The following is a 21992-nucleotide window of genomic DNA, read 5'->3' as shown; positions in this document are numbered from 1 at the left end:
ATACAACACAGCAAAAAACCACATTATGTTTTAAAAAAATGAAAAAGAAAGAAAGAAAGAAAGAAAGAAAGAAAGAAAGAAAGAAAGAAAGAAAAAGCCCTTATAAGAGCAAGCTACAGGCAAGTCTGAAGGGCATTTTCTTATTTTGTGATGGATGGGGGAAAGCCAAGCCCATTATAGGTTGTCAGATTCCTGGGCTGCTGTCTTGGGTTCTATAAGAAAGCATGCTGAGTAAGCCATGAGGACCAGTAAGTCAGCAGACAGCACCCATCCACGGCCCCTGCATCATCTCCTGCCTCTAGGTTCCTGCCCTGCTTGAGTTCCTATTCTGACTTGCTTTGATGATAAATGGTGATGTGGACATGTAAGCCTAATAAACCCTTACCTCCTCTACTTGCCTTATGGTCACAGTATTTCACAGAGCAATAGTGACCCTAGTTAGATAGCTCCTAACCACATCAGTGATAGTATTTGAGGAATAAACCTTCTTGAATGTGAAAGGTTCTGCATAAGATACAGTCCCAGCCAAACTTGTTGACAGCTTCTAACATGTGAGCTAAAATCTACCAACTATAAAGAAAACAGGATCCCACCAGACACTGAACTTGCCATAGCTTTGGCCTTTGCTATCCTACCCTCCAAGACTGTGAGAAATATGATTCTTTTGCACATATGCCCTATGTAATGCATAACATTACATTGTTATGCAGGCTAAGCATACCCCAAACACTTTTTCTCTTCTTTTCTCATGTAGTTTCTGAGTACTGTTCTCAGATGTCTTCTGTCAGCACGGGGGGTGGGGGTTGAATTTTAAAACATCACATCCCTGTCCTAGTCCAGAGAGTAACCTCCTTCTGTTTACTATAACCTCCTATGTGTTGGAGGGTTGTTCAGCATTTGTAGGCTGGGTTGAACAGGTGAATTAATATAGTGCTATCAATCCATATAGGAGACTATGGGACTCTGATAGATGCATAGCTTTGGCAGTCAAGGTCATTCCAAGGGAAAGAAAAGCATATTTAAATGTCTAGTCTGTAGGTTACTTTAGGTCACTATGTATATGTGTGGGCACACATAAATGTTGGGGTGGGGTAGTATAGAGGAAGGGGCATGGCAGGGAGGACAGATAGAAAGGATAAAATATTAAGAATATAGTAACTATTACATAAAAATACCCATTGAATACCCATAGTACTTACTACTTAATGGGAGAACAATAAGCTGAATGTAGAGATTTGTTTTATTTTATTTTTATAACAAGGTCTATAATATTTAAAATGATGAAGGTGGAGGCTATTTCCAGGAAAAAGTATCCACAGGATCAGTTGGATGATGCCATTAAGAGTTTACAACTAAGAGAATAAGTGGGAGTTAACTTATGTTGGACACAGAGATGGTTGGCTACTGAGACATGCCAACCTTCACAGAATACCAGCAAAGGCATACTTATGGCAGTGGGAACTAATTCAGCCTTCATGGGGCAGCCTTTTCACATAAAGCATCACATGGTGACTCTCTCAGTCTATTGGCTTCATAGTGGGTACTTCAGTAGAGGCTAGAAGGATTTGTTTCCTCTACCATTAGGAAAAGAATGAACACATAGCACTCACACTATTTGAACTATAGTGTGGAGATTTTAGATTCTAGATCAAGGTAGTATGTACCCTTAGAATTTATTTTGAGTGTGCATGTACATGCGTGTATGTGCCGTGTTAATGTGTATACATGGGTGTGCACATGTGGAGGCAAGAGGTTAACAGAGGATGTCTTTCTCTATCCTTAATTTATGTCTTTTTAGATAGGGTCATCCCTTAGACTCTTTCAGAACAGTGGTTCTCAACATTCCTAATGTTGTTACCTTTTAATATACTTTCTCATGTTATGGTGACCTCTAGCCATAGAATTATCCTCATTGATTTTTAATCACTATACTTTTGTTACTGTTAATAATAATAATATAAATCTCTGATATGTAGATGGTCTGAGGTGACTCCTGTGAAAAGGTAGTTTGACCTCCAAAGGGGTTGTGACCCACAGGTCACGGAAAAACTTTGTGGAGATTCCTTGTTTATGTGCCACATTTTGTCTCCCTGTACCCTTAGTAGCTGAGATTGAGTCCACAGTCTTCAGCATTCTGGCCAAGTGGTCTACCACAAAGCTGTTCCTAGTCCTTCTATTTTGCTTTAATAAAAGATAAAGACCTTGAGACCCCCCCCCCATTTTACCCATACACAAACAGCATTCTGATAGATTCAGACTCATATTCACTACTTTTATGACTACTTTATAGAAACATATATATCCACAGAGAAGATAAACTTGAACCCTTTTAAATAAAGACCTTTGGGTATCAAAATAGCACCTATTGGGGGCAGAGAAGCACAGATTTGGGTATCTAACTAGAGCTTTCAATTTCTGCTTGGTTAGGATTTTAATAAATTGAATCGTTTGATTTATCAGTAAAACACTAGGCAAGGGAGGAAACTTCTCAGGTCTTAGATATTTAGGTGACAACATTTTCAAAATGTTTCAAGAATGAAAGTAAGGAAATCATAGTTTTCCTGGAAACAGGATATATGGTAGAGAGAACTCTGGCAGGACCTAAGACCTTGGGGTAAGCTTTCTGTTATGACGTCTCTCCACTATAGGGAAGGCTTGGGAGTTTTCATTTTACTCTGCAGGTGGATTTAAATCACTTGTAAAAAATCTGGCCTTTTCTGCTTTGAATTTATACATCAGATCCATCTACGTTCATAGGCATGGTACATTAGCCATCCCAAGCAAGAACAAGTCCTTTCTGGACAGCTGTGTCACATGTGAAGCAGAAAAACCTGAATTTGCACAGGGCTGTTTCATCCCTGCCATATATATTAAATACAACTATTGCAATGTGGTTCCTGGCTGTGGCTGGAAGCATAGCCACAGACTGTATTATTGTGAGAGATTGTGGTTTTCACAATGGCAAGATCCTCTCTTCCAAGGCTCTCTGCTTTCTCCATATGGCTGAACACACTTGCCAACACACACCCCATGCTTTCATATTTTCCTTGCTGGGTAATTGCAGAATGGTTGATTCCATCTTCAATGCAATGGGACTGACTGATTTCTACCAAGCTGCTGGCTGGTTAACCAGTGGCCCACTTTTTCAGCCATGTGATCTGGCATCAGGCATTTACTATTCAGTAAATTAAATTATTCGGCACAGATGAGCAGACATATTTCCTCAAGCTCTCTTCTGCGTATCATTTTAAGTCTAAGAGGGTGTAGGTTCATTATGGAGATGGCAACTGGAAGGTACTAAAACCAACACAAGTTGGGATTTGATGAGTGTCTATGCCTCATAGGCTCATACCTCTTGTATGTGAATTTTCTGGATGCATAAATTTTAACTATTTAAATGTTTTGTTTTAAAAATTATATATAGTGTACTGAGTTTGGTCAACCTGACACAAACCTAGACATATCTGGAAAGAAGAAATTTTTTTTGGATTTATATGTTTTATGATATATGAGTACACTGTAGCTGTCTTCAAACACATCCAAAGAGGGCATCAGATGGTTGTGAGCCACCTTCTGATTGCTGAGAATTGAACCCAGGACCTGTGGAAGAGCAGGCAGTTGTGCTCTTAACCACTGAGCCATCTCTCCAGTCCCAGGAAGAAGAAATATTAATTGAGAAAATGTACCCATAAGATTAGCATATAGGGAAGTCTGTGAGGTATTTTTTTTACTATGTGACCGACGTGGGAGGGCATGGCACATTTGGATGATACCGTCACGAGGCAGGTGGTCTTGGGATATATGATTAAGCAGGCTGAGCAAGCCGAAAAGCAACAATCTTCCATGGCTTCTACTTCAATTCTCTCCCTGCTTGAGTTCCGGCCTGATTTTCCTCAGCTATCAACTATTACTTAGAAGTATAAGATAAAATAAATATTTTCCTTTCAAAGTTGCTTTTAGTCATGGTGTTTTACTAAACCAAAAGAAATCCTACACACACACACACACACACACACACACACACACACACACACACACACAAACTCCCCCACACTATTTTAATAATAATTGAAAATACATTTTTTCCAAACATACAAAGTTAATAGATATACTTGAATAAGCCTTTCCGAAGACTCAGTAATATTCAGTATTTGACTCCATTAACTACACAGAGCTGTTGACATCTAATGTTTACATTCTTCTCTGGACAATCTATCCTCCCTCAGTTCTGTCTAGAGCAGTAGCTCTCAGCTTGTATGTCATGATCCCTTTACAGGGGAGTCAAATGACCTTTTCATAAGTGTGGCCCAAGACCATCAGAAAACTCAGATATTTACATTATCATTCATAATAGTAGCAAAATTACAGTTATAAAGTAGCAATAAAAATAATTTTATGATGGGGGAGGGTCATCACAACATGAACTGTATTAAGGGTCACAGCTTTAGCAAGGTAGAGATATGGGAAACATGGCTTTCTCATGAGAGTATATTATTGAGTTCTATTGGGGTTTTCCTTTGAGCCATTGACATTTCTTCTGCAAGTTCAGATCATACATAATAGAAAAGAGTATAAACAGAGTTTCTTTTCAGTAAAACAAAAGTTCCCAGGCAGCAGCTAGACTGTTTAAATAATTAAATAATTTGTGGTTCAGGGGCTGCCTACTTTAATGAGAAAATAACCCACTTCACATGTACGAAAGCTGTCTCCTGACTCCTCTATGGTATCTTGTAATTTGGGAAATAAGACAAATATTAACTAGATTAAGAGAGGAAATATAATGAAATGCAAAAGAAGTAGTAAAATCCCACGAGTACAGAGATAATAAAGAAGAGGAAGGACCCCTTGAGGCAGGGCCTGTCCTGCTCCTCATTGTCTGGGCTTTAATGCATTCAGCCATATTGGCCCAAGCTCTTCATTTTCTTAGCCTATCTAAATGAACAGCATCACATAGAACTGACGGGAATAGCTGCCGATCAGAGACTCGACCTTCCCACCTACAAAGGTAAATGCCCTGAATCCAGAACCAAGTCTGGTTTTCTTCCAGACCATTCATCTTGGAAAACAAGTTTCTCCAACTGTCACAGTGTACCAGGGGTGGCATGTACAGGAACTCCTGACAGACATCAGGAATCAATTGTGGCATTCTTTTCCACTAAGCTCAAGAAGTGGCTGCAACACCTTTGCCTTGGTGCTCTAGGCAACCATTACCAGCTGACTGGAGCTGGCAGTAGTTAGGACTCCTATATGTCAACCATACACCAGAAGGCTAATGAGGAAACATGTAATGAGAAATGCAGGGATGAATCACTTGCTCCCTAGTTTCTTCTCACTAAAGTTAGGATAGTCTCATGCTTTTCCTTTCTTCAAATCAGAGAGCTTTTAATGTGAAGGAAAAAAAAAAGATTGTAGCAGAGTCGCATTTTCATGTTAGAAGCTCAATTATAGTTCCTTCCAAAATTTTCTAACCTCCCCCAGACTACCACCCTCCCATAGAGTGTCATACCAAAGCTCCGACTGCATACAGAAATAAAGCTTTGTGTGCAGGTGTAGTTCTGCAGAAGCACATATTACAAAGAACAGAAATTGTGGGCAAAATTGAGTTGGAAAAGATGACACTGAGTATCACTGGAAAGCCATTAGCAGCTCCACTGTCCCAGCCTCTGCTTTTAGCTGCAGTGATTCATTCTCTGGAGCCAAAGCCTTGAACTTTGTGATGCAAGTCCTGGGAGGTAGTTGCTTCTAAAAGAGTTGGTTTTGATATAAATTTACAAAAGTGATTGGGGATGTAGAGTTTTCCATTAGTTCACCATGTTGGTGCAGAGGGAGTGTGTTTGTTGTTTCATTGTCTGTACTTGCACCTTTGTTGAAGAACCTATTATGGTGGAAAGATTCCCAATTCTTGACCCCACTGAGAAAATTATTACTTCCACCAAAGGAAGGCATTTCTGTAGAATTTTCAGGTTTTCCTCTGTAATACTTCACATTTTTAAAGCTTTATTTCTGTTGTAGAAAAGCATGTGCTAATTACTTCAAAACATAAGTAGCAGATATGAATTCTGTATGGTTCCACCAATATGTTCCTGACAGCACCCAATAGTCCTTCTCACCCACAGGGGGCATATTCCAAGATACTTGAATATCCAAGATAACAGTGGGTAAACATGAGTTCCCCCTTCCCTTATGGCTTGGCTTCTATAATTAATCTAGCATGGGTAACTGAAGATAAAAAATATTCAGAAGCAAACAATTTATACATCTATTGTGACACTTTGTTCTCACATTAGCTTAACAAAATCTCATGTGCCCTCTCATCTGTCCAGAATGTGAGTCACCTTTAAGTCCAGCATATCCATACTTACAAGGTTAATTTTTATATGAATTAGCACTACTTGCCTTACAGGTATTCTTCATGCAAATGTTATTACAATACTTCAGTTATCTTATTTTACTATTATCTATTATTAGTATTCTACTGTGTTATAAAAAATTAACACTAGTACATAGTTATAGAAAATAATAGTATATACATAGGCAGAATTGTTATTTTCAATTTTAGACATTCATTGTCTTTGTAGAAACCACTCATGGAAAATGGAGGGAATATAGGATGAGCTAATTTGTATAAAAATTAACCTTATAAGAGATTGGATAATTTTACCATTCTTATATTAAATTTCAGTGTGTCACTTTGATTCCTGTAGGAATGCATGAGTCTTGATAGCACAGATGTCTAAGCCCTTACTTGTGATTTTAATAGTAATATGGTATTTTTCAAAAATAATCTTGATTCATTCTAGTAGACCTATTGATGGTGACTCTTAAATTTTATCTGAATCCAGGGACTCCTGTTTTCTTGTAGTTACACTTTCACTTGCCTGAGGTGACTGACTATTAATAGCCCAGCCTTGCATTTCTCCTATCCGTTGTCTATGTGTGTGTGTGGCGGGGGTGGGGGGTACTGGCCATACTGGCAATAATGCAGAGCTACGAAGGCTGAAATAGATGGAATTGATTCCACAGTCCCCTGACTTCTCTAGCATGTGGCTATGACACCAGAGTAGCCATAATGGCCCATGTGTTAAAGGCTTGTTTCTCACCTATGGTGTGGCAATTACTTTTAGATAGGGGCCTGTAGGAGAAAGTTAGTTCACTGGTCATGTTTGAACTTGGATCTTTTTATTGTGCTGCTCATTTGCTGTGAGGTGAACAGTTTATGTCTTATATGGCTGTCTTAGTTTAAATGCTAAGTCTCTGTGAAGAGATATCACGCTCACTGCAATTCTTATTGGGGTTGGCTTATAGTTTCAGAAGTTTAGTTCATTATCATCATAGTGGAAAACATGGCAATATGCAGGCAGACAGTGCTGGAGAAGGAGTTGAGAGTTCTACAGATTGATCCTAAGGCAGCTGAAGGAGACTGTGTTTCACACTGGGTGTAGCTTACGCATATATGACCTCAAAGCTCACCTCCCCAATGACACACTTCCTCCAACAAGGCCACACTTCCTAACAGTGCCATTTCCTATGGCCAAGCAACCAAACATGAATCTATGGGGACCATTCCTATTCAAACCAACACAATGGACTTCCCACCATAAAAACTACCTTGAAAACTACCTTTTCCAGGTGACCATGAACTGAGGCATTTCCCCTACAAAGCTTCTTTTCTCAGGTATTTTGCCACAGAACCACAAAGCAAACTAACAGCATTAGTGAACATGCTTGTTGGATTGTGAACACATTCATCTTAATTTCAAAATCTGGGAAACCTAATTGTTTACACCATTATTACCACACTGTAGGTAAGCTTCTGTGAAGTCAGAGATTTTACATAGTGTGGTTGAGGGTACACAAACAATGACAGCTTCTTGGAAAGTCTTTAGGCATCAGAGAGTAAAGAGATCACTTTTTGCTGGGTGATGTAGCCAATCAAAGTCCAGACTTGTAATTTTTTTTTCTTAAAAATTCTCTATATGCTTATTCTTTTGTGTTGCACCAGCAACAATATACACGTGGAACATAGCTACTACATCTCTATTTATCACCATATCATTAAAAGAGTGATGAAATTATCTGTCAACCACACACTTAATATTATTGAAAAAGAACCCAGAACTGGAAATAACGACAAATTGGGGCATTCGTTGTACATTTTTGTCCATTTAAAAATCTATTTCTGTGGATGATTCACCACATCTGACCACCGACTTTTAAGAATCCCAGTGCCATCTCCTCTCGTGCTGTAGGCTTTAATATTCATAAAGAGTTTTATCAACACACAGGCACCTTCCTGTGGAGAAGGTGAGTTTTAATTGGGCCATCTGTGTTCTGTTCTTCACTTCATCTTTCTGCTGGTCTTCTCATCTCTCTAATGTTCTATAATGTTTAATGGTGATTTCATCAGCCCATTTCTTTGTTACTTGTATTTTGAATGCTTGGCTGCTAAGCTCTGTGTCTAGTGTGACAGAGAGATGCTGTAAAATCAGTACTGGATCTCAGATGTCCTCAGTGTGGGAGAAAATGGTGCAGTTTGGTCAATTCTCAGTGGGGCTGTTCACTTTATTGCTATTTGTCTATCCAATTTTAATAAACCATTGGACAGATGCAGAATGAATGCACCACAAATCAATGATATTATCCATGTAGTAGTAGCTTCGGTTATCACAAACTGCAAAGGACATACTTTGCTGACTTTGTGAGCTTGGTTGTTGAGGCCTACACTGGGTCTCTTTTAATGCTCTGAAAGTATTGGAACAGCCCATTTGGGTAAACTGCATTCAAAAGAAACATATAATAAAGAACGACATATGGCTTCCTTCTGCACTGTCTCAGAACAGACGACATAATAGTCACAACACACTTCCCTTTAGAATTTTTAATTTAGTGGAAAATTGCTGGGCCGTTCAGCATCTTTAGTATATTAACTCATTAATTATTCACATATTTGTCTTGTTTCTAGGTTCTGTTGGACACTATGAGAGTTAGGAAGGTACAAGCACCATTTCCCTTCTCTAGGGTGAGTTCACAGAGTTTATTTTTTTATCTGAATATAAATACTCTGATGCAGTCTCCTAGCAAACCTGAGCCTGAGGGAGGCAAAAGCATTTTCAGGTGGTGAATACAGATAGAAAATGAAGACTGTTCCCAACTCATCACCCTTCCCTTGGGGTTGATCGATGCCAAATTCTCCATAAAATCAACCCATCTGCATCCCTTCTCCCATTCCCTATCTAGTCTTCTTGATGACCCTGAAGCCCGGCCCTTGACATATCTTTCTGGTTCCCATGCATGCTGAATGGACCCAGGAGCCTTTTGTCTGAGCTATGAGATTAAGGTAAAAGAGGATTTGGGGTTCTTGAAATGACCTTCTTTATACTTTTGATAGCACGAAAATAAAAGGCTTGAGTTTGTGCTCTAAAGAGAGACAATGGTGGATTATAAAAAGCAGAGGTAGTTTTAAAGACAGCTTAATTGAGGTTAAAATTAAATACAGCAAAAACACTCCAGCTATGCAGACTATCCTGTAAAACCAGTCACATGCAGATTCTTACTGGGCATGTGACCCATCAATCTTTTCTCTCCTTTTGTCTTTTTACTTTCTTTTACAAACTATTAATATTTTATTTTATTTTGTGAGTGTTTTGCCTGCATATCTGTGCACTGAGTGCAAGCCTGGCACATGTGGAGGCCAGAGGATAGTGCCAGGTCCCCTAGAACCGGAGTTGTATATGGTGCTGAACCACCATGTGGGTGAAGGGAATTGAACTCGGGTCCTAAAGAATCAGTTAGTGCTCTGGCCAGCCAGTGTTTTTATCTGCTGAGCCAAATCTCACTTTTTACTCTCTTGATAATTCTAAAATAAACAAACATTTGATTTCTTAAATAGTTAAAATTACATTTTTCTTTTATTGCTTGTGTGTGTGTGTGTGTTAGAGAGAGAGAGAGAGAGAGAGAGAGAGAGAGAGAGAGAGAGAGAGAGAGAGAGAGAGAGAGAGAGAGATCTACAAAACAACTATCAAATATAAGGTCAGGAGAACTTACCCCTGTGCCATTTTTAGGAATTTGAGGTTTGTGCTTTCTATCCTGTAGAGATTTCAATATGCAGTATGAAGCAGAAATAAATAAAGCATCTTTATTCTCTTGTCTATGAAGGTGAAATTGTTCCAGTGCCCATGCTGATGAGACCCTTTTTTCCTCCATTTAATGGATGTTGGAACATGGTTGGCAATCAGCGATCGCGTGTGGTTTGCTTCAGGACTCTCCCTTATGCTGAGTCAGTCATGCCCATCCTCATGCTGGTCCTGCTGTGAATTGGTAGCTACAGCTTTACAGTACACTTGGAACTGTAAACTGCGACTCTTCTAATTTAGCTCTTCTTTTAATAGATTGTTTTGGATTATTTAAGGAACACTTGAAATTCCATATGAAAAAAAACCTTGAATCAGCTTTGTAAATATGGCATTTATTTAATTTTTAGGTGTGTGTGTGGGGGGGGAGTGGGGGTATACACAAATAAATAGAGTGCTGGTGAAATCCAGAGGCCTTGGATCCCCTGAAATTGGAATTAGAGGTGGTTGTGAGCTACCAGACTGGGGTCCTCTGCAAAAGCAGCACCCACTCTTCACCTCTAAACTATCCTTCCAGCCTCATGGATTGGGCTGTTCATTTCTGCACTGGCAATGGGGGTCTGATACACAGCGTGGACTGAGCATCACAGTGGGCCATAACCTCTTACACGGATCATCTTCCAATTACAGCACCTTCTGCTTCACTTAGGTCACTGTTCCTTCCTTTTTTTTTATTATTTATTTATTTATTTATTAATACATTTTTAAGGTTGTAATTAAGTATTTCTGGGTACATATACATACACATATGTATATATGTAACAATAATATAGGAAAAGAGGCTATTAATTTGAGGGGGTAGGAGAGAGACTAGGAGGGACTGTAGGGAAGAAAGGGGGATGTGATACAGTTCTATTTTAATTAAAATATATTCTTTTTTTGTTGTTGTTGAACTTCACACAGTCTGTGGGTTGTTTCTGGGGTGTTCAGAGCTTTCCGGGGTTAGTATCCCATTATCAGTGACTGCAGATTATGTCTGTTATTTTGTGACTGGGCTATCTCACTCAGGATGATATTCTCTAGATGCATCCATTTTCTTAAGAATTTCATAAAGTCATTGTTTCTGATAGCTGAGTAGTACTCCATTGTGTAAATGTACCACAATTTTTGTATCCATTCATCTACTGAAGGACATCTGGGTTCTTTCCAGCTTCTGGCTGTTATAAATAGAGCTGCAATGGACATTGTGGTGCATGTATCTTTGTTGTATGTTGGAGAGTCTCTGGGGTAAATGCCCAGAAGTGGAATAACTGGGTGTTCAGGTAGTACTATGTCCATTTTTCTGAGGAACCGCCAGACTGATTTCCAGAGTGGTTGTATCAGTTTACAGCCCCACCAGCAGTGGAGAAATGTTCCTCTTTCTCCACATCCTCGCCAGCATCTGTTGTCATCTGAGTTTTGGATCTTGGTCAATCTGACTGGTGTGAGGTGGAATCTCAGGGTTGTTTTGATTTGCATTTCCCTAATGGCTAAGGATGTTCCTTCCTTTAACAATATAGTTCTTGTGTAAATTCCCCATGCTTAAATGCAAATATCTTCAGTGTCATGTTCTTTAAATCTTTTGCCCACTTTTAAGCAACTGAATCATTTGTATTTTTTGAATTATTGATTTGTGAGAATTCCTTATATACTTGGGATACTAAACATTTATTAGATATGTGCTTTCCTAGCATTTTCATTTATTTTACAGTTTTTTTTTAAATTCTCCTTATGGTGCCTTTTGAATATATTGCTTTTAATATTCAGTAGATTCAAGTGTATCTTTTAAAATAGTTTGTGCTTTTTCTGTCCTATCTAAAAATGCCTTAGAAACCCATAGTCATACATATCTTCTCCTATGTTTTCACTTAGAAATTTTATAGCTTAAGGCTGTATGTTTAGGTCACTGGTCCCTTTCAGCTCATCCATGAGGGGATGATACATGGGCTCTGAATCTAAAGTGAAGTGCACCAGTTTCTCTTTCACTGCTTACTAGCTACATCACTAGAGACACAGTCTGCATCAGAAACCAGAGCTTCCTCATTTAAAGCAGAGATGATATTTACTTCCTGATATCAGGACTGACGTGAGCATCAGATGGGAACAGTACACGAGGAGTGTCTAAAATCAGAGCAAAAATGCTGACTGTGATCACTTCTAGCTGACTCCAGGAAAGAAAGAATGTGACCATTTGTTACCACTGGAGAAATGCTAGAACCCAAAGGTTCTGAGCCAGCAGCTATAGAGGCTAGAAGAGAACTAGCTGTTAAGTAGAGTGAGTCTGAATTCTAGTTTTGCTTCCTAGAGTCATAGGTGCCCTGGAGTTCTGCAACCCTTAGCTCACTTACCTAAGCAATCGACGAGAATCTAAGCCTCTTCGAGTCAGAAAGGAGGAGGCCAGTTATAAATAGATCTCTGTGACTTACACCAACTAAGGGACTAAAAGATGGGAAAGAGAGAGGAAAAGGACCAGAGGGAGGGAGGGGAGAGGAAGGAAAGAGAAAGAATATGTATCAGCCTATCATGGTACAAAGAAGTCCAACAACAGACGCCAGCAAGGAGAAGGAGGAATGAGGAAGTGGGGAGCTGACACAGAGTCTCAGCTGCAGAGACTTTTGACTGTCGCAGTATGTCAGAGGGCATGGTGGTAGCCCTGTCTGAGAACAGGGACGGAATAGCTCCTGTGCTGAACCTCCACACAGCTCAGCGTGGCAAACCTGAGTGCTGGATTCAGCGTTTCTCTGCCGTTTCATCCCACACTCCAGCCACATCTTACTTTTGTGTGAAACAAAACTACTAAGTGTTCAAGTGTGCCCTTCACTCTGGAAAAGCTTGTGCAGCTGTGCTGCGGTCATGGCCTTTTCCTGTCTGAGCTCTACATCTTGTATTACTCAGATAAAGTTTTGTTTTATGAAGCTGTTTCTTATGGTTTTTTTTTCCTCATTAAGTCAGCTCTGTACTTCCAAATAGAACTTTACATGTCTTTTGTGTCGCACTGTATGGCACTGTGACTCTGGGCAGAGTGGTTACTCTTTCTGATTGACGAGATGGAAACTTGCTGAAGAACAAGAGCTGCCTCAGAGTCCTGCACAATGACTGACACACAGTTGGACCGAAACAAATGTGGATTGAATGAAAACATAGATATGTATGACCAGTTTCCAGTGTAGTGTGAATAGATGTTATTAACTGAACTTGTTAGTCTTATAGCATAACGCTGATGTTTAGTCCAAATAGAACACATAGACATCATTTTCAAGAAATTTTGCTGGAATAGGACTTGTAGTGTGTCCACACCCTTTTCATAGCACTGACACTCTAGTATTAATACTGGGTTCAGATAAATATGCTTATATGTAATATATGACATTTTCTTCTTATTAGATATTTAAACATTTCCTGTGAAGTCTTACCATTTAAAATAATTTGGTAATTTTGAGTAAGTGTGATAATGGCAAATGGAAGGGTGAGTCCTAGTAGTGTCGGAGAAAAAAAATGACTTCATTAAATGCACATGTGTTAAAACATTTAATAGTTAATATATTATAGAGTTTGGTGAAAAGAGGAGATATTTAAGTGCATAAAGTTTAAATTAAACTGTGACTGTACATTCCTAAATCAAGGATGAGATTTCTCAGAAAGATATTATAACCTGCTTTGTCAAAGGAGCTGAAGTAAGTGGACAGCTATGTGGAAGATGATTCAGTGGAATGTCTAAAAATGACACTTGCCAGCCTTCCTGTTGTTGCTAGCTTGGCTCATAGTCCATCTCTCCCAATATGCAAAAAACAAATCTATGAACAGATGATGTATCAGCAATAGTGGTGACAGGTAATGTTGGTCCAGGGCACAGGTATGTTAAATTATCAAATCCAAAAAAAGCACAGGCTAGTTTGGGAGAATGGGAAAAGGGTGGGCAGTTTAGATATGGGAGGAGGTGGTGGAAAAGTAGAGAGGGTCAGGAATTTGAAAGTAGGTGTATAGCAGTGGGGGAGGGGGAGTTGGGAGTAGCCACTAGAAAGTCCTGGATGCCAGGGATCCAAGAGGTTCCCAGGACCCAACAGGGTGGACTTTAGCCAAAATACCCAACAAAGGGGAGAGAGAACCTGTAGAGACCGTATCCATTGGATAGGCACAGCCCTTAGTTGAGGGATGGGGCCACCTACCCACCCCAAAAATATTAATCCAGAATTCCTCTTGTCAAAGGAAATGCAAGGACAAAGAGTGGAGCAGAAACTGAAGGAAAGGCCATCCAGAGACTGCCCCACCTAGGGATCTATCCCATCTGCTGACACTAAACCCAGACACTATTGCTGATGACAAAAAGAGCTCACTGACAGGAGCCCAGTATAACTGTCCCCTAAGAGGCTCTGCCAGAGCCTGACCAATACAGATATGGATGTAGACAGCCAAACATTGGACTGAGTGCGGGAACCCCAATGGGGAAGTTAGGACAGGACTGTAGGAACTGAAGGGGTTGGCAACTTCATAGGAAGAATAACAATATCAACCATTCAGACCCTCCCAAAACTCCCAGGAACTAAACCACCAACCAAAGAGTACACAGGGGGTACCCCTGGATCCAGATTAATATGTAGTAGAGGATGGCCTTATCTGGCATCACTGAGAAAGGAGCCCCTTTGTCCTGTGGAGGCTTGATGACCCACGATAGGGGAATGCTGGGTCACTGAGGCAGAAGTGGGTCGACGGGTAGAGGAGCACCCTCATAGAGGCGGGGGAGGTAGGAGTGTTGAGGGGGGCTGTGGAGGGAGAACTGGGTGTTTGGCAAATTTTAATAAGAAGTAGTGGCACATGCCTTTAATGTGCCACCAATGTCTTAGCACTTGGGAGGCAGAGGCAGAGGCAGAGGCAGAGGCAGAGGCAGAGGCAGAGGCAGAGGCAGAGGCAGAGGCAGAGGCAGAGGCAGAGGCAGAGGCAGAGGCAGGCAGGTTTCTGTGTTCAAGGCCAGCCTGGTCTACAAAATGAGTTTCAAGGAAGCCAGGGCTATACAGAGAAACACTGTCTACAACTAAAACAACAACAGTCATATAGCAACTGATGAGTGCTCAAAGAAAAATGGCAGGAAAACCTACTTTTATTTTTAATTTACAAGTGAAGAAGCACCCCCCCCCCAAAGAACATACTTCAAATATTTCAGGAAAGAATCAAACACAGAAAATATAGAGGGTCAAAGCTTCAATTTCATTAAATAAAGAACACCACCCTGAATGCTTGGAAGCTAAGCAGGGTTGGGCCTGGTTAGTTACTTGGATGGGAGACCACTTTTTTCTTTTTTAAACCAAGTGGAGGAAACCACAGTTACACCTCAGTACCAACCAGTTACCAGCAATAGCTTGAGGAATGTCCGAGGCAGACACTGAAGCAAAGGAAAGTGTAGGGGCATGGTGCTGTGGGGGCGGGCAGCAGAGTCAGCAGCACCACTGACTGCCCCGTGTCAGGTTATGTGCAAAGCCATCTTCAGTGAACAGTTTTCTGCTGAAAGTATTGAAATAACCAAATTGTCCCAGAATTCTTAATGAAATGCTATAGGGACTAGACACAAAATTGCATCAACTGGATAAACATTTAAATTATGGAGGGGAAATTGGTTTAAAACGGAAGAACTGAGAACCATTAAAAAAAATTCTGCCACTGCTTTCTTAAGTTAAACCCATGCCCAGCAGTTGAAGTATCCAAACCCTAGATGAGAGTGAAGAAACCGTTGCCAAGTTGCTCAAAGACATTTTTCCCCTTAATTTGCAGCACCCACAAAAATGTACCACTATGTCATTTAGGACAAAATTCAGTTTAGAGTCTTAGAGCCCTCAGCAGATATTAGTCTCTTTGGTTTCAGAACAGAAACTGGTGATGTTGTGGACATTCCTTAGTGAATAGGCGAGTGAACATCTTTATTGTCCTCCTGGATATGTGGCAGAGGGTACTGGGTATTGGGACCAACAGGAGAATGAGAAGCTGTTTCCCAATACAAATAACCCCCAAGTTTTTATGATAGTAGCTGGAGTCTTAAGATGATGATGCTTTCTCTTAAGATTTGATGTGGGATCTTGGAGGGATCTGCCAAAGGGATGGGAGGAAAGAGGGCATGATGAACAGAAACCAAGTCATTACCAAAGGTGCACATCCTTATCTTTTAATCCTGTGAATGATCAGTTGCCCAGAAGGGAAGAACACTCATCAGATGACCTCATAACCCACCATGCCATTATTATCCAGGGGAAGGTAAGAAAGTTACTTTATTTTTCCTCCCTGAGCCTTTGTTTTCTTATCACTATAGTGGGTTAACACTAGCAAACTCAAGATTGTTTTAAAGTACTATGTTTATATAATTCAGCGGACTGTAAAAATGCTGCATACACATTATTTTTATAATCCCCTTTTAAGGTAATTGTGATGGTGTGACATGGTTTGTGTATGTCTTCCCAGGGTTCATGTTGCTGGAAGTTAGGCTCCCTGTGTAGCAGTAGGGTGTGGAAGAGAAGGAGCTTGGTGGGAGTTGGTTGGGTTGTTGGAAAGAGCTGGGGTTCTCAGACTCGAGCTGCCTCTTATGAGTCAGTTGTCATAACAGCACATCCAGCTTTGACTCTGGCTTCGTGGCTCACCATGTACTCTTTCATGCTTGCTCTGCTCTAGATGCTGCCATGCAACATGAGGTAACTAGGCCAATGGGGCCTTCACTAGGGCCAGAGCCATGATGTGTGCAGTTTGAGCTTTTAAAATGAAACTAGCTAATGGAACTGATGACTCTGAATTGACACATCCTATCGCCCTATGATGGCTAATACTTCAGTGTCTTGATTTAGGACTTCTGAAGCGATGTATCTTTGAAGATGCCATGAAGATGTTACCAGGGAGGTTTGATTGAACAGAAGAGACACACACATCCTCAGTGTGGGAAGGACTCTCACATGGGCTGATGCTCTAGACTGTATAAAATGGGTGAAGAGAAAGTGCTCTGAGAATCAGTGTCCATCTCTCTTTCTGCCTCCTGACTGCAGAATCAACAGTTTGATTAGTTGCTTTATGTCCTTGTAGTCACAGCTACTGTGCCATGATGGCCATAACCCTTTAAACCATGGCCCTACTTCCCAAATTCCTGATCTTTACCAGAAGTGCATTTATTTATTTGTCATAGCAGCGAGGAAAATAAAACACCCCAAGTCTACAGCTTATATTAGGACCCATCTTTAGTTTTGTATGTCCTATTGATTGGGATAAATGTATAATGTAATTTATTATTATACAGGCAAAATATTTTCAGTGCCTTAAAAATCTTTGCTAGCCAAGCCATTCTTCTATTCTTCCTGTTTAGGTTTCTAGAAGGCCACTGACCTGCCTATTTCTGCCTCTGCTAGTTCATATCCCCACTAAGCACTAGTGAGAGTTACTTCTGCTATGCCCATCCTAAGCATTCCACATTATCTGGACTCTGCATTTGTGTATTCTAATTCTGTGTCTACTCTCAGCATTAAATAGATCACGCCTTGGAGTTGCCCAGCTCTGAGCCAACCCTTCCACCCGTCTCTAGCATTTAGTGTGAAGATTCACTAATTCAAATGTCACAAAAGAAAAGAGAAGAAGAAACGAAACTAATGGAAGGAGAAAGGTTTGATCCTGCAGGGTTTAGAACAGAGAATCCATACCACATAGCACTGTTTGGGACAGAATATTAGCTCTGTGTTCTATTGAAAGCTCCACAATACAAAAGCATGTGGAGATCCGGCTTTCTGTTTTTTTTAGAGAAAGAGCACAAAAGAAATGAGATGGTGTGTGGAGAACAGAAGGAAGAGGAGAGAGGAGAGACAAAAGGAACTTGGGGTGGGACCTGGACTAGACAGAGACTCATCTGGGGTTTCCTCCTTAAGGGCACTGTCTCTGCTTGGAACTGCTGGGTGGGGAAGCACTGAATATATAGTCCTTGCTCATCTTTCCTTTGTGTCTCTCATTTACATTACTTTTCTTATCAGTTCAGTGCTGGATTATATCCAACATTCACGAAAATGTACATTGATTAACTGAGACAAAGCCATGATAGCAAGGCATAGGGCACACCTTTCTCTACCAAATTCCAACGGTTAAGATGGACTATAGCGAAGCATGGGGGATGGACTGTTGAGGAGATTAGCTGAAAGTAAGTACAGTATTTCACACCACTTAACTTTTCATTGGTCAGTCTCCTTTCTAATGTGTTTCAGGGAGTGAGATGCTCAGCACACATGACAATGTTACTCTTTGTAGACTGGTGTTCAAAATGCTAAAGAAGTATATGAACGGTGAGAAATTAGGGTTTTGAAGCTTGGATTATAATAGCTTGTCTCTTTTCAGGTACTGCAACCAGTGTACCATCTATGTCTACAGAGCAATAAATGTGGTGGAGTGATTTCAACATCTAGATTACGATAGAAACCATCCTTACAGTTTGAATATACATTGTAATCAAAATAATTTTTTGACAAAACTTCGTGATATTGTTTCATCCATATTTGGATAGGTCATTTTATGGTTAGAACAAGGCTATTTTTAGACTATATAAAACTGTAAGAATTAGATAATGAGTAGATTTACATTTATAAATGAGTGGATTTAAAATTTTTTTAGTCTATTAGTAACTTATTATGAGAAAAGTTCCCACACACATGCAGTCTCTCTCTCTGTCTCTTTCTCTCTATCTCTCTCTCTCTGTCTCTCTCTCTCTCTCTCTCTCTCTCACACACACACACACACACACACATACACACACACACATACATGTCATAATCTACTGTTCTATTAAAGGAGTATTTACAATGGGCAAAATGATTTATATACAATATACCCAGCTTCAAATTACAACAAGACTCTTTTTCTGGCTTCCTTTTCAAGTCAACTTACAATTGAGATAAATATCATTTAGAGACATTAGCTATTGAGATTTTTCAACGCTTTTAAAAAGAAAGAGCAAAGTCTTCTAAAGTGACTACAACATGCTTAAGTAAATATTTCCTCCAGAGGTTCCCTGTATAATTTAACTTGAGAAGATATGGGTAAACACAGACCTGCTGCAGTATTTTAGTGAGTAATTTACTATTTCCTCTGATTTGGAAAGCCCTTTAAAACATACAAAATCTGCTGCAATTTCCCATAATACCAGTTTTTCTGAAGGCTTTACAGTTTGGATAACCAACAGCGCTCACAAATCTGTTAATCAGTGGGCTCAGAAAGGGGTGGAAACACACATCTCTGCAGCTTTCTGTCTTCAGTCTATCTGACCTTTGCTTTACTGACCCCCACATGACTTCACAACCGAGTACACAGACCCAGAGCTGTTTCCGAGAACAGGATTCCAACTCTAGTAAAAGTGTGTGTGTTTAAGTCAAGATTTACTCTGTATTAAGAGCTTTAAGACTAACCTAGAAAAATGATAAGCAGGGTTATCTAACCCTGGGAGGCAGCTTGCTTCGGTATTCGGGAATTACCCATGAAAGGCCTCTGCTGTCACCACTCAAACTTAAGTAGAAACTCAATAAAAATGAAAACTGTGGTAACCAGATACGCACGCTGTGTTAATGTGACCTACAGCAAAGCTCCTGGTCGTTAAAGTGGCTACCAGGCAGCCGCAGTGTCAATTTAGAAAATCCCCAGAGAAACAGCTGCATTTGGCTGTAGAACTTCTCTTGCCTGTATGAGAAATGCTAGAATTTCAGAGTGTGCTGGGAGGTGGGTAAGCTGGTGAAAACGACATGCACATCTCACTGAGCAGTAACCTGACAATGACACCTATAGAAATTACGTGTGCATATGACAAACCCATATGAATTCCAAGGATCCCAACATTCATTTCCTCTACTGGACGACTCAGAAGACTCCGTATGTTTTCTGATTACCTGTGAATATCTCCACTTGAGACATTTGGTAGCAACTGGCTGAGGCAAACCCGGCAGAACGGTTTGCAGTTGCTGGGTGATTAACTCCTGTACCTCCTCCTCACTGTGCTCTAAGTGTGTAAGTCCAAATGGCACGCTGGTATGGATCACCAGGGATGGACCAAGTTCCGACGACTCTGTAGTGTGAGAGGAACAGGAAAATACATCTTAAAATGGGGAACCTGAGAGGACAGCCCAGAGTTGGAACTCAAAGTAAAAAGTGATCATAACAATCATAACAGAGACCTGTGTCTACTGCATAGTTTAGGATGTTTCTGAAGCAGCTCCAGCTCTCCTGGGGAGCAAGGAGGCTGAAGATGTACTTCAGAAAACAAGTCATCAGTTCTTGAGAAGGACCTGGGAGGGACAATGAGCACCCTTACTACCCATCACTTTGGGTACAGCTAAAATTTATTAGTGAGCTATTGTCTCTTTACTCAATTGTAAGCCTTTTATATATTATATTACAAATACCCCATTTTCTTAAGTTCTGAGAACAAAATAGATGTGCAGAAAGATATTTATGTTAGGAAGGTTGAAAAACATTTTATTAAAATTGCAACAATTCTACATTATGTTTAATGTCTTGAAAAGTAAATGATCTCTTTGAAATCAGAATATCCCTCCCAATATTACTTCTTGTGTCCTTTGTCTATATGTGAGACACTGTCTTGTGTAGCCCGAGATGCCTTCAGCCTGAGATCCCTTCCTTCTCCCGCCTCAGTGGTGAGTGTTCGGCCGTTCTACTACTCTTTGTCTTCCCGTTAACAGCAGACAAGAGTGCCCCAGCTATAACTCTCCATTTTTATCTGTCACTCAGTTTAGTTTTGCTGAATTTTCATGATTACAAAAAAATGTGTTCTTCACTGTATCTTTTATTATTTAAAAGAACACAAGGTAACCAATAAAGCACAGAGTTAGAGGCGTGTAGGCAACTAAGGCATTGGAAAGATATAATCCATGAAAGAGTATTAACATGAGTTTGGTTTAAATAACATTGAGGAGAAAGCTAGGAAGAATATATTAATGCATGTAGTAAGGCACTAATGGGTTGGCAACTTGATTCTAAAATGTATCTTATTTTGTATTATAAAATAATTTTTTATTATTTTATAATTATTATTTTTATATTATTTGAGGTATACTGATTCAATTTTAGAAACAAAAATAAAAGGTTGAATGCCATAAGCCCAGTCATCCTCTCTACATTTTTGAGATTTATTTCTTTTTTGTGAACTCATAATAGGCTTGTACTCGCACAGGTTTATAACACAGCTCAAACAACATATCAAGTAGATGCTTTGTAAGAGAGTCTGGAGGAAGACAGTAAATGAGCTAAAATAACGACATTCCTAGGTGTTGCTCAAATTATCCCCATGAATTATTTTTAATTAAAGTACTTCCTTTCCCCATTTCACCCGCCCACAGAACCATGGCTTATGAGTTTCAAAAACAAATACAAGGGAATAGTCTCACAATGTTACATCCTCTGAAAACAGTCAGTGCTGACACATAACCTCCTATATTGGGATATGAACGGGAACACAGTGCTGGAAGTGCCATGGAGAATCAGACTGTCCACTGCTAAGCTCACAGTAACTTTACTAAGCATTAGAGAAGACATCCTTGGGAAGGCTGAGTCTTTACCCTGAGACCGTGAGGTGCCAAATCTTTCTAGAGGCAGCAGAAAGTTACCTCATCAGTGAAGCAGGAGAACGGAGCTCTGCTTGCTATCACTGGCAGACTTTAAAGGGGCCCAACAGCCAGCTATGTGCAGAGCATCAAAAGGTACTCTTTCCCAGTCACTAAGACTAGTGATGGAACATGACAAGTTTCCCATTTACAATAACTGTCTCCCCCAGGACAGTAATACAAAATAGAATCTTAAGACTCAAACCAAATGGTTCTTAATAGTGAGAGAACTGAGAACCTGATTAATTTTTATTCTTGGGACTGAACAAAT

At 40.0% G+C, this 21992-nt stretch overlaps 1 protein-coding gene across 1 annotated transcript in view; it reads right to left on the bottom strand.

Annotated features, from left to right (window-relative positions):
- RNLS (renalase, FAD dependent amine oxidase) overlaps positions 1-21992 on the bottom strand; it is a 246309-nt gene that overhangs the window by 2573 nt on the left and 221744 nt on the right. The window contains exon 6 of the mRNA XM_080911516.1: positions 19991-20166. Within this exon, the coding sequence (XP_080767642.1) occupies positions 19991-20166 (176 nt within the window). The remainder of the gene's footprint in view (positions 1-19990; positions 20167-21992) is intronic.

This window comes from Micromys minutus (assembly GCF_963924665.1).
Source record: "Micromys minutus genome assembly, chromosome: 2".
Lineage (NCBI taxonomy): Eukaryota > Metazoa > Chordata > Mammalia > Rodentia > Muridae > Micromys > Micromys minutus.
The sequence above is the reverse complement of the archived record's forward strand: the minus strand, read 5'-3'. Positions and strand labels throughout refer to the sequence as shown.